Below are 12,413 nucleotides of genomic sequence, written 5' to 3' on the forward strand. Positions count from 1 at the left end.
GTTATACTTACGACGAAGTTCTTCTGCAATTCGGCATTCTAGTCAAGTCAGGTCACGTTTATTTATATACAACTTCATACACTAGACTGTTTAAAAGCAAGCATCTTTACAGTATTAAACATTAAAAACAGTGTCAGTGTCTCTTTCAATTTGAATCACAACTACATTTTCTACTATAATGCTGCTCTCCAGTGTGTTCATGTTTTTACTCGCAGACAAATACGTCAAAGAAGAAAGCCTCAGAGCCACACCTACCTATTACACAATCGCCACGGACCAATGGTAGTACGAAGGTGTTTACCAGCAAAGCACTCTAGAAAGTTTGCTTTGACAAGCTGTTTCGAACTTCGTTTTGGCCTGGTTTTGTTCAAAATGACGTCACACCAGTTCATTCTTTAATTTTGCTTTTAAGTCTGTCTGTCTGTCTGTCTATCTATCTATCTGTCTGTCTGACATTTGGATGATATTCACATTCTGTATAGTCAAAATGTATTTAAAGAAACTAGATGTGATGTTATTATCAGACACTATGCAGGACTGCTGCAGTCCTCTATTTAATGGACTTCTAAGTGTATGATTTATGGGTTGTGTCCTCTTTCTTCCTGTCTTTTTTCTTGTCCTCTCCATTAGTTGGCATTCTAATCTGTTTCCCCCCATGTATCATCTGCCATTTTTACAATATTTCATTGAAGGACATGAATGACATCAAAATTCCTTATGTTCATAAAATATACAAGGTTAAGAGTAAAGTATAATGATAATAGTGCTGTCAATCAAGAGTCTGTTGAGAGACAAATATTTGAGAGTCACCTACTTCTGTATTCAAGTATTGATATGCAAACATTGTTGTATGAATAACAAGAATTATGGTAGCACTTTATTTTACAGTCCTGTTCCGCATGTACATACTATGTAGTTACTATAGCAATTACAATAACTGGTTTATAACTAGGTTGTAACCCTGAACCTACCCCTAAACCTTATCTTAAAGGATTAGTTCACTTCAGAATTCAAGTTTCCTGATAATTTACTCACCCCCATGTCATCCAAGATGTTTATGTCTTTCTTTTTTCAGTCGAAACGAAATTAAGGTTTTTAAGGGAAAACATTCCAGGATTTTTCTCCATATAGTGGACTTCACTGGGGTTCAACGGGTTGAAGGTCCAAATGTCAGTTTCAGTGCAGCTTCAAAGAGCTCTACATGATCCCAGACGAGGAATAAGAGTCTTATTTAGCAAAACGATCTGTCATTTTCTAAAAAAAAAAAAAAAAAATTATATACTTTTAAACCACAAATGCTCATCTTGAACTGCTCTGCGATATGACGTAATCACGTTGGAAAGGTCCAGTGTCTACAAAGCGAATGTGCAAACACTAAGTTAAAAGGCCTTTACAAAAAAAGGTAAAACAATGATGTCGGACGATTTTGAAGTTGGAGGAGAAAATGAGATGGAGTTTTTCACCCTACCGTGGTACTTCTGCCTGCGCGACCTTTCCAACGTGATTACATAATGCGTGGTGCATCGTAGAGCAGTGCAAGATGAGCATTTGTGGTTTTAAAAGCCCGATCATTTTGCTAGATAAGACACTTATTCCTCGTCTGGGATCGTGTAGAGCGCTTTGAATCTGCACTGAAACTGACATTTGGACCTTCAACCCTTGAACCCCAGTGAAGTCCACTATATGGAGAAAAATCCTGGAATGTTTTCCTCAAAAACCATCATTTCTTTTTGACTGAAGAAAGAAAGACATAAACATCTTGGATGACATGGGGGTGAATAAATTATCAGGAAATTTGAATTCTGAAGTGAACTAATCCTTTGACTCATGTTGTTACCTTATATTAACAGTGCTTTCTTGGGTAAATACACTGTAAGTGCACGCACTGTAAAATAAAGTGTAACCAGAGTTATATATCCACAATCCAACAAAAGCCCAAGAGAATGGCCCAGTACCTTTTGGGAAAGATAGAACGCAGCAATGCCCAGAGGCCAGAAACAACAGAGCATGGAGAAGAAAGCCAGGCCCAGGTAATCTTGAGGGATCATGATGGGAAAGTTGCTCTCACTGTCTGTATCACTGAAGTCATCGCTGGAGGAGTCCTGTGGGTAAATTTCACAATCATCAGCACAAGTCCAGAGAGGTTGCATGTTATATAATGTCAATGGAAATGATTTACTGGTCAGAAATGAATTGAATTTGTCATGGGATAAAAGTTTTATTAATTTATTATTGTATGTTGTACTTAATTCTTCATGGGATCTTGTGAAAGGGAGTTTCAGGGCTATGACTAAGTCTAAAATTGTAGATTATATAAATTGCTTTACTAACAAAATGCAATTATGTTTTATCCTAAAAAAGCAATGACTTGCGTTTACTTTTGCTGTGCTGTATAAATGTATCTGTTGCAGGTTTTTTCTGGTTCCTGTAAGATAATGTGACTGAATGAGGTTATGCCAAATGTTCACTAGTCGTGCTGCCTACAGGCAGATTCTGACTCATGTTTCAGAAAAAGAGCTGTGTTTTCAATTTGTGTCTTGTGTGTCTGACAACACTGCTCATTTCACTTTCTCTACAACCATAGTGTTTACATCCTCCAGATGCACATCATGTATTTTGTACTTCACTGACTTCTTCTCTACACAAAAAGGATTCATGGACTAAAAAAGATGACACTTGCAAGCATCTAAAGCTTTCCACTGTACACCAAATAACCCAGTCAGGTTCAGTTTTGAACAGTAACTTACTAGAAGCATGATGCAACTAACTTGATGCAACAAATATAAAGCAGTGTAGCATGACAAAATGCTATATTGCTGTATATTTCATCAAATTTTATTGCATTGCTGTGAGCAGAGGCAATATTAAAACACACTCTGTCCTCTCTCCCGTGTAGCATTGAGAAGTCAGATGCATTGTGAGTAAAAAATGAATTACTGGTCAAATAAATGATTAACTGATTCATTTTAACCCTCCATTTTAAAGGTGCCCTAGAACTTTTTTTTTTAAAGATGTAATATAAGTCTAAGGTGTCCCCTGAATGTGTCTGTGAAGTTTCAGCTCAAAATACCCCATAGATTTTTTTTTAATTCATTTTTTTAACTGCCTATTTGGGGGCATAATTAGAAATAAGCCGATTCAGGGTGTGTGGCCCTTTAATTCTCATGCTCCACGCCCCAAGAGCTCGCTCTTGCCTTAAACAACATAAAAAAAGTTCAAACAGCTAATATAACCCTCAAAATGGATCTTTGCAAAGTGTTCGTCATGCAGCATGTCTAATCGCGTAAGTACAGTCTTTATTTTGATGTTTACATTGATTCTGAATGAGTTTGATAGTGCTCCGTGGCTAACAGCTAATGCTACACTGTTGGAGAGATTTATAAAGAATGAAGTTGTATTTATGCATTATACAGACTGCAAGTGTTTAAAAAAGAAAATAACGACAGTCTTGTCTCTGTGAATACAGTAAGAAATTATGGTAACTTTAACCACATTTAACAGTACATTAGCAACGTGCTAACGAAACATTTAGAAAGACAATTTACAAATATCACTAAAAATATCATGATATCATGGATCATGTCAGTTATTATTGCTCCATCTGCCATTTTTCGCTGTTGTCCTTGCTTGCTTACCTAGTCTGATGATTCAGCTGTGCACAGATCCAGACGTTAATACTGGCTGCCCTTGTGTAATGCCTCGATCATGGGCTGGCATATGCAAATATTGGGGGCGTACATATTAATGATCCCAACTGTTACGTAACAGTCAGTGTTATGTTGAGATTCGTGGAGGTCTTTTAAACAAATAAGATTTATATAAGAAGGAGGAAACAATGGAGTTTGAGACTCACTGTATGTCATTTCCATGTACTGAACTCTTGTTATTCAACTATGCCGAGGTAAATTCAATTTTTGAATCTAGGGCACCTTTAATGTTTTTTTGCTCCAACTTGAAAAAGACCTGTAGTGCAGATTTTGAAAAGGGTAACTTGTGGTATTACTGATTCCAAATTGCATGACAAAAATTATCTATTGCTGTTAATTATCTAAATTATTAGTCATTAACGTAATCTATTAGATTACACTTTTTTGGTAATATAATCTGACTACTTCTTCATTACTTTTGACCAAACTCGTTTATTACATAGATCTGAGTAGAAAATATTGTAAAAAAAAAAAATAAAAAAATTTACAAAGAGGAACAATAGATTCTAGTCTGTCAATGACATTAAGTGCATTGAACATTTTGTTACATGAACAAGCATTCATTAACATGAAAATAGCAAGAACTTTACACGGCCAGTGTCTTCCAGGTTTGAATTATATTCGTCTAGACTTCTAGAATTAGTAATATTTAGTAAAGGTCACTAGATACGTCAGTTATATTTCTGAATCACATGAATAGTCTCACAAAAGTAAAAGCATATTTGTGTACATTTTGAAGCAAATTCACAACAATAAAACTAACATTAGTTGTACTACACTAATCAGTCTGGCATTTACGTATTTCCGAATGTCTAAAGCTCTATTAAGATGGTAATTGTTTCTCATGTGGACGTCTGTAAAAATAAAATTGCATGGCACCTCAGTGACTCATGCATTCAGATAGTGATTTGTTTATGGTAGAGGAGTGAGTTTTGTGATTATCATTATTTATATATTAGTTAAAATGGTTTTCTGTCTTGCATTTTACCTTTCAAAATGATGAATGTCATTTTAAAAATGTGGAAATTAGCAGAAATAATTTAATGCAACCTCTTATTTACATAAGGTAAATATAATACTGTTTGGTTTATATTCTTAATGTATATAATTGTACATAATGCATATTTTAAAATTGTATTGCATACCTGTTGCTGCCATAATAATGACTCATTTGAAATGTTTACATGCTTTTCTTCTCTTTTTCATTTTTGTTTCTTAACAGCGGTTATGAAGTATTGTTCTTGTAAATACAGCATTTCAGTAATAAAAGTGTAGCTGCACAGTTACCGTACGGTGCTCGGCAGTGGTCAAAAAGGATTTAAACAGTGAATATTTAATTGCTCTCTTCTTGTAAACTTAGAGATGTGGATTCGGATGGCAATTAAATCACATGACCTTGGTGTTCATCAAAAAAATGGGGATTTTTATGCAGGTGGTGGGAGAAAAACACTGACATTTTGTATTGAAAAAAAACATTAAAAATAGAAAAGATGAATTAGGGAGAATCAATAAATTGCAGTTTTAGTGCAGCTTCAAAGGGCTCTACACGATCCCAAACAAGGAACGAGGGTCTTATCTAGCGAAAAAATCTGTAATTTTCAAAAAAAAAAAAAAAAAGTATATACTTTTTAACCACAAATGCTCATCTTGCACTGCTCTGCGATGTGCCACGCATTGCGTAATCATGTTGGAAAGGTCACGCGTGACATAGGCGGAAGTACCGATCCAGTGTTTACAAAGCAAACGTGCAAAGACTAAGTCAAACACCCATTAAAAAAAAGGTAAAACAACGATGTCGGACGATTTTGAAGTTGGAGTTTTTCACCCTACCACGGTACTTCCACCGGATAAAAAGTATACACATTTTTATTTTGTTTTTAGAAAATGACCAATTGTTTCACTAGATCGCAGTGCAAGATGAGCATTTGTGGTTTAAAAGCCCCATCATTTAGCTAAACAAAACACGTATTCCTCGTCTGGGATCATGTAGAGCCCTTTGAAGCTGCATTGAAACTGACATTTGGACCTTCAACCCGTTGAACCCCTGTGAAGTCACTATATGGAGAAAATTCCAGGAAGTGAACTAATCCTTTAATGTACGGAATCTGATTACATATAATCAGTTACGTCCCAGGACTGTTCGTAACTAGTCTAGCCACAGTTTCAAAGTATCTTTAACAGTGGTCAGTTTCCCGTCAAAAGGTCAGGAATGAAAGCTTGAGATCTCACGGGGGCATTTTAAATTATACGTAAACCTCACAGCCATCTGAAATAAAGGCTTATGAATATTTAAAAGAGTAGCCTTGCAATCATGTTACCATGTCCCACATCACTTTTAAGCGCCTTCTGGTATTTAAATAGAATAATATTTTATTAATGATGTGTCATAGTAGAGCAGATCCTCACGAAACACTACAGTCACTTGCTCCAGTCTTGCCGGACTCAGTGGTTTCTCCTCTTTGTTAGAAATGCCTCTGCTCAGAACAGGTTTTTAAATATTTTAATGGCAGCAGTTTTACACTTGACCTCCTGATGAAAAGCCCTGATGGCATGACAGCATGTGTAATCAGTGCTGACAGAGAGAACCTCAAGTGCTCTTTTAAAGGGACCGAGTGTTTGTGCTATGTGACAAGCTGCTTTTCAGAGGAACGCTTTTGTGCTCTGACGCAGAATGCTAAGTGTTTGAGTATGTTTTGTTTGAGCTGCATGTGGTGGCGGAAAGTAAATCGTGTCGGTTTTTTGACAGACACAAATGGTCTGATGCGTTGATATGTTCTTGGTTGTCAAAGGTAAAGAAACACCTTTTTAAAGCCATCGATCAAAATGATTAGTGGGTAAGCTGAATCTGTAATCTGAATCTTTGCTTTTTCCACCTTGTTTGCTGGTGTATGAAATAGAAGTTGGCATGGAGCTCATCAGCATAGTGGCATTATTATTCACACGCCAGTGGACACAGAGCTTTCAATAATCACGCTGGGTTTGAAGGCCAGTGTCCGCGCTCCACATCCCCCACTGCTATTCATGCAGGTTGATTTTTCAATTTAAAAGCTCATTCATCTATCCCTGACTGTACAGCATTTGAATTCCACATTTGTGCTGCAATATCCAGAGCATTAGAGGAAATGCAGGGCTTAGCGGCTAGGTGATTTTCTATTTTTCAAATGCAGGAAGCTATGAGGATTTGGACTGTGAATCAGCAACTGCGATACCAGTAAACAGAGAGTGTGACTTGGCATGAACTCAGTTCACTCTTCTCTTCAGAGTTCAGCTACAACAACAAGAACGAAATGAGGGAAAACATGAAAAATCAAACAACCAGCCATTGCCACCACAGACTAAATTGAGAGGAAACCAACAGGCTGAAAACAATGACAGGCAAAAGTATGGGGTCTGTAAGATTTTTCATGTTTTGTAATATTGTAAAACATTATTAAAATTTAAAATTACCTTTCTGCTTAAAATAAAATTATATTAATACCTGAGGTGGCAAAGTTGAATTACTCCAGTCTCCTGTCACACGATCCTTCAGAAATATTTTATATAAATCTAATACTTTTTTGTGTGGAAACTGTGATACTTTTTTTCAGGATTCTTTGATGAATAAACCCCATTTGAGATAGAAATCTTTTTGTAGAAGTCTTTACTGTCACTGTTGACCAATGTAATGCGTCCTTGCTGAGTAAAAGTATTATTTGAGAAAAAATCTTACTGACCCCAAACTTTTGTAATGTTTTGTTGTTTATTTTTGCTACTTTTTCAAATGTATTAATTGTATTATTTACCCTTGTCTCATACTTTCAATCTTAAACTATGAATTTGCATTATAAAAATAATGATTTTTTTCTTTTCGAAGTGAAATGAGCACAGACCATATTTAATTAAACATTCAGTTTATACTGTCCAGCAAAAAAAATAAAAATAAATGAATAAAATAAAACTTTTTGGATTTAAATAAGCAAATGCTTAAAGGGGCAGTAAGCGATTTCTGAGAAATGGTGTTGAAATCATCAAAACAAACACGCCCTACCCAAAAGGATCACACCCCTACCTTTATAGCCCCGCCCCCAAATTCATGAACACGCTATGCAACACAGGCACCGCCCCCCTAATGAGTGGATACGCCCCTTACTGCTGATTGGCTACAAGTGTGTTGTGGTGCTTGATCCAATCCACTTTCAACTGTTTCTCAGATATCGCTTACTGCGCCTTTAAGAGTCTATGATTGGATCATTATTGCTATGATTATTGTTTCTTGCATGTTATATGTTTGGCAACAGTTCTTCTAACTCCAATTGATGGAGTGTGTAGCTTTTAATTTCACAAAAACTATGTAGGAAGACATCTTTTTGGTCAAGATCTTGTATTGACAATACAAGAGTCAAGCACTCTGTAAAGTCTCCTCCAGCACATCCCAAAGACTTACAATGAATTTAAGGTCTGGACTCAGAGGTGCCAATTCATGTGTGAAAATGATTCTTCATGATCCCTCCCAACCATTATTTCACAGTTTGAGCCTGATGAATCTTGGCTTTGTCATCCTGTAATATGGCCATGATGTGTCTTCCTACATGGTTGTTTAAGAAATGAAAATCTACACACTCAACAATTAGGGTTAGAAACATAATAATCACTGCAATAATGATTCAATCATAGACTCTTAAGCATTTGCATATTTAAATCCAAACAGCGACTTTTTTGGCCAGTGAACTGTTGTGTATCACATGGCCCTATGACCCTGCCAAGGGTGTGACTCATACATGGAGTGGGATTTTTGATTGCCAGTGCAATATAATTTCTTTCAAACTAATTACACACATTACATTTTCAGTAAACACATGCAAACTACACTCTGACATCCTTACCAACATACCCACACAATATAGCTGCATTATTTTTCAAATTGACTCTATAATATGCATAAGCAGAAAACACAAATAAAGCTAGTATTTCTTTTATATGCCAAATTTGAAAATATGGCACAATCTAGTAAAAAATTGTAAAAATGTAAAAATTTGGAGCCTTGCCGATAGAATGAATGCCTATTTGCAAATATTGTATCATTTTATAGTCAAATGGCCCTGGGTTAAAAAATTGCAGTTTTAATGGGTTTCAATGTGGACATTTTTGTCCTTAAGGTCCTGAGTGTGAGTATTTTTTGTACGGAGGGTAAAATTGATTTTTTGAAGGAAATGAGGGTAAAATATTAAAATTCCAATAAAAATAAACACCTGATCCAAAATTCATGTAGTTGGCATTAACAAAGGCACACTTATAACAAAAAACAAAACTGAAATGGACAAAAATGTCCATAAGGTTGCACAAGGGTTGCACACCCATTCATTGTATTCAGGAGGAAAAGCCTTACCTCAAAGTCCGGCAAAAGGTCATCCCCATCTTCAATGCTGTAAGATACACTATGAACATCTCTTGTCTCTGCCAGCAACTTCCTTTCCAACGGTGAACCAGGTCCAATGTCCACAAAGGTGGTTTCCAGGTACTCCTTACTGTGGATGCCCAGGGAGTCAGCAGCAGCCCAAATGGTAGTAGGAGGATAAAGAGTCTCTAGAGTGCTAGGCAATGAACACGGATCCAGTAGCTGCTGCTGTTGAATATCTGTAGAACTGCAATAATTTCTCCAGTCCAGAGGGGGCGGTCTTTTGTCCTCCTCGTTTCTCATCAACATGCCTTTGAACAGTCCACCACCACTGGTGGCTGTTCCTCTTGAGTTTTTGGGGCTGTCGCCCAATAATGGATGTTCTAGTTCATCCAAATTCTCCATTTTGAGAGTTCTGGATTTGACATCAACTAATGTTTTCTGGCTGATCTGGCCCAGAGTTGTATTTTTAAGAATGTGTCATTTATATGAAAGCAGTGACACAGCAGTTTAAATTGAAGACTTTTTGGTTGATTTCACACAGATACAAGCGGGGAAATTAACTCATATGCTCCTCCATCTCCTCCATCTAGTGCATGTGTTTAAGTGCGTGAAGCTCTTGAATATTCCATTTTCTTCACATGTCAGAAGCCATTTGTTCCTTGGCTTGATGACTGAATGCAAGATCCATGTAGCACGCTGTACACGATTGGTTATATCTCAGCCCATAAATATGCTAATGTGCTTCATTTTGCATGAAAAAAAAGAAGATGGAAGTCATTTCTGATGATGGAACACCGTGATTAGCAACCCACTGTAGACAGGTTGTGAAATTGTGAGGATTTTAAGCGTGAACCTCCCTTCTGCTCTCACCCATTCAGACGAGAGGACTGAAATGTTTTGAACAGAATTCTGTAATGGGAGACTTTTTATCTAAATATGTAGTGGAATAAAAATAGCTGCGATTTAGACAGACCAAAGCTGATAGGAATATTCTCTGAAGTGCCAAAATCTTTGAAGGAAGTTCAAAAAAAGAACATTGACAAGTGGTTGAAAGACGTATCAGTTTTAACAGCTATGCACCTATATATAAATATATCGTTTTTGTCTCCCGGTGTGTTTTCAGAGCCGTGGTGTGAAATAGACTTCTGACGTCCACAAAAATAGTATCCTCTGGAGTACGTCTTCTGGTCAGCAAGCGCTCAAGAAACCCATTCCGTTTGTAGCCGAGTAGAAATGTCTTGATGAAGAAATCAGAGTGCTTGGGTATTGATTTATAGCACTAGCCGAGACCAGAAAGCTCATGTGGGGACCTGTATTTTTAATACGCCACGCTCTCCCAGCCGAGTGAAGTCTCTCAGAGCCGTGTCTGGCACCTCTCACCTCTCATGTTGACACTTGGACTGGGCTGCCAAAAGAAGAGAACAGAGTCAGAAATAGCATTTAACTTTAGTGCACACAGAAAAGCTCTCGATAAGTGATCCCCAAGTGTCTCTATTTTATAAGGCCAGTCTGCTGTAATGCTTGAGTGGCAGGATGGTATGTGCCAAGGAACGGTCACTAATGAACTCGACATCTGCCTCTGAACACTTCTAAGCGGTCTATTCCAGGGAGCACGTCTGTCTCAAAGGCAAAGAGCATCAGTGAGAGGGCAGAAGGCTCGTTGGTTTGGAAATATGGTCTGCAGTGAGAGGGCAGCGGCCCAAGTTCCCTTTAAAAATGTTAGACGGGCATGACGGTTCAAGAGCCACTGCTGCAGCACACCCCCATGATGCGTTACACGTCATCTAGTCCACTTACTCGCTCTGCATACAAATCTCTGTGGCCCTCACCTAAAAACAGCCTCAGAACTGCCATCTGAATCTATCGCCGGAGAGAAATTGAGGTCCAGCAGAGGACTGCGGCTCTAGGCGGTGTATTCATAAAAAGATGTTTCCAATGTAAACACCTGGACGAATGCATAGTTATATAAGACCGTCAAGGTGAAATGGAGCATGTGACGTGACGATATTCACTTCACCTTGTTTAATCTGTCAGTCAGACGCATTTGTAATCAGGATGTGAGCCATTTAGATTATTTGTCAACTGCTGACTGCTTTCCTTCCCCATGATAGCCTCTACTTAACCAATTACTCTTTTGAATACATTGTATGTTGTAATGTGTAAAACTGTTATGCTTTTATTGTGACAGTATCTAGTGATGCATATTGAACATTGAAGTGAAAAAGTAAATTACGGTCACTCACACGTACTGACAAATAAAAGAGAAATAAATTTGACATTTTATTCAACCAGAAGAATTGGAGCGAAGCTTCATCAAGCTGCAATTTGGTGCAGTTGATATTTATATGGCCAAAAAGTAAGATACTTGTAAGATGTAAGATGAGATCTTTATACAAGTATTGCACACTGCTTACATAAAATGTATATAAATATCAGTTGTCACTCTATCTCCTAATAATGTCTTAGTAAGATGATATTTAAAGGCTTGGCTTTTATTGTTTTTAAACATATAATGCAATGCAACACAATGATGATTGTTGTATTATATTTGATTCTCACATTTGAACATTTTTCTTAAAAAAAAAATGTATGGATAATCAAGTAAACCTAAGTTGATTCAGTCCAGTAAATGTTTATCTTGAAATATAACAGTCTAAAGGTTTATAACAATATAAATATTTACTTTATAAAAAATCAGCAAAGATTGTAAAGCAAAATTAAATGCACACCACAACCTGAAAGGGGACATTTTTAGATGCTTTTACTTGCTAAAAAGTATGAACTATCAATCAGACCACAGAAGGTGTGTGGTAGATTGTTTACAACATGTTTGATCATGTTTTGATACAAAATAATGATCATAAAAGCAACAATTACCTTAAAATGACTATCATCTTTACAGCCTTGTGAAAGAAGCCTTTGAGAAGAGCTTCAGTTGCTCACTTATGAGTAGTGTCCCCTTACTGCATTGACCTTTAAGGGTGAAAAAAGCGCCATCTGACAGTTTGTATTAAATGGGACCTATTATGCCCCTTTTCACAAGATATAATATAAGTCTCTGGTGTCCCCAGAATGTGTCTGTGAAGTTTAAGCTCAAAATACCCCACAACGCCATTTTTGTGTGTGTCCCTTTAAATGCAAATGAGCTCCCAGACACTTTACAAAAGAGGGCGGAGCTTTAACAGCTCACGCTTTGGTTGCTCAACAACAACAAAGCTGGAGAATCTCACGCAGCCAAAATGAGGATTGTCAGTAACGGTGTTCAGCCTTACATTGTTCAAACCGGAGTCGACACTGATGGAGAGACTCAGGAAGAAGTTACAACTTTT

General features: G+C 37.1%; 1 protein-coding gene across 1 annotated transcript in view; it reads right to left on the reverse strand.

Moving 5' to 3' along the window:
* The window catches only part of tmem91 (transmembrane protein 91), a 63,108-nt gene that overhangs the window by 2,772 nt on the left and 47,923 nt on the right, over positions 1–12,413 (reverse strand). The window contains exons 4-5 of the mRNA XM_048167902.1: positions 9,073–10,489; positions 1,956–2,102 (exon numbers count right to left, since the gene is read on the reverse strand). Of these exons, the coding sequence (XP_048023859.1) occupies positions 1,956–2,102; positions 9,073–9,486 (561 nt within the window). The 5' untranslated portion in view covers positions 9,487–10,489. The remainder of the gene's footprint in view (positions 1–1,955; positions 2,103–9,072; positions 10,490–12,413) is intronic.

Source organism: Megalobrama amblycephala, linkage group LG19 (assembly GCF_018812025.1).
Source record: "Megalobrama amblycephala isolate DHTTF-2021 linkage group LG19, ASM1881202v1, whole genome shotgun sequence".
Lineage (NCBI taxonomy): Eukaryota > Metazoa > Chordata > Actinopteri > Cypriniformes > Xenocyprididae > Megalobrama > Megalobrama amblycephala.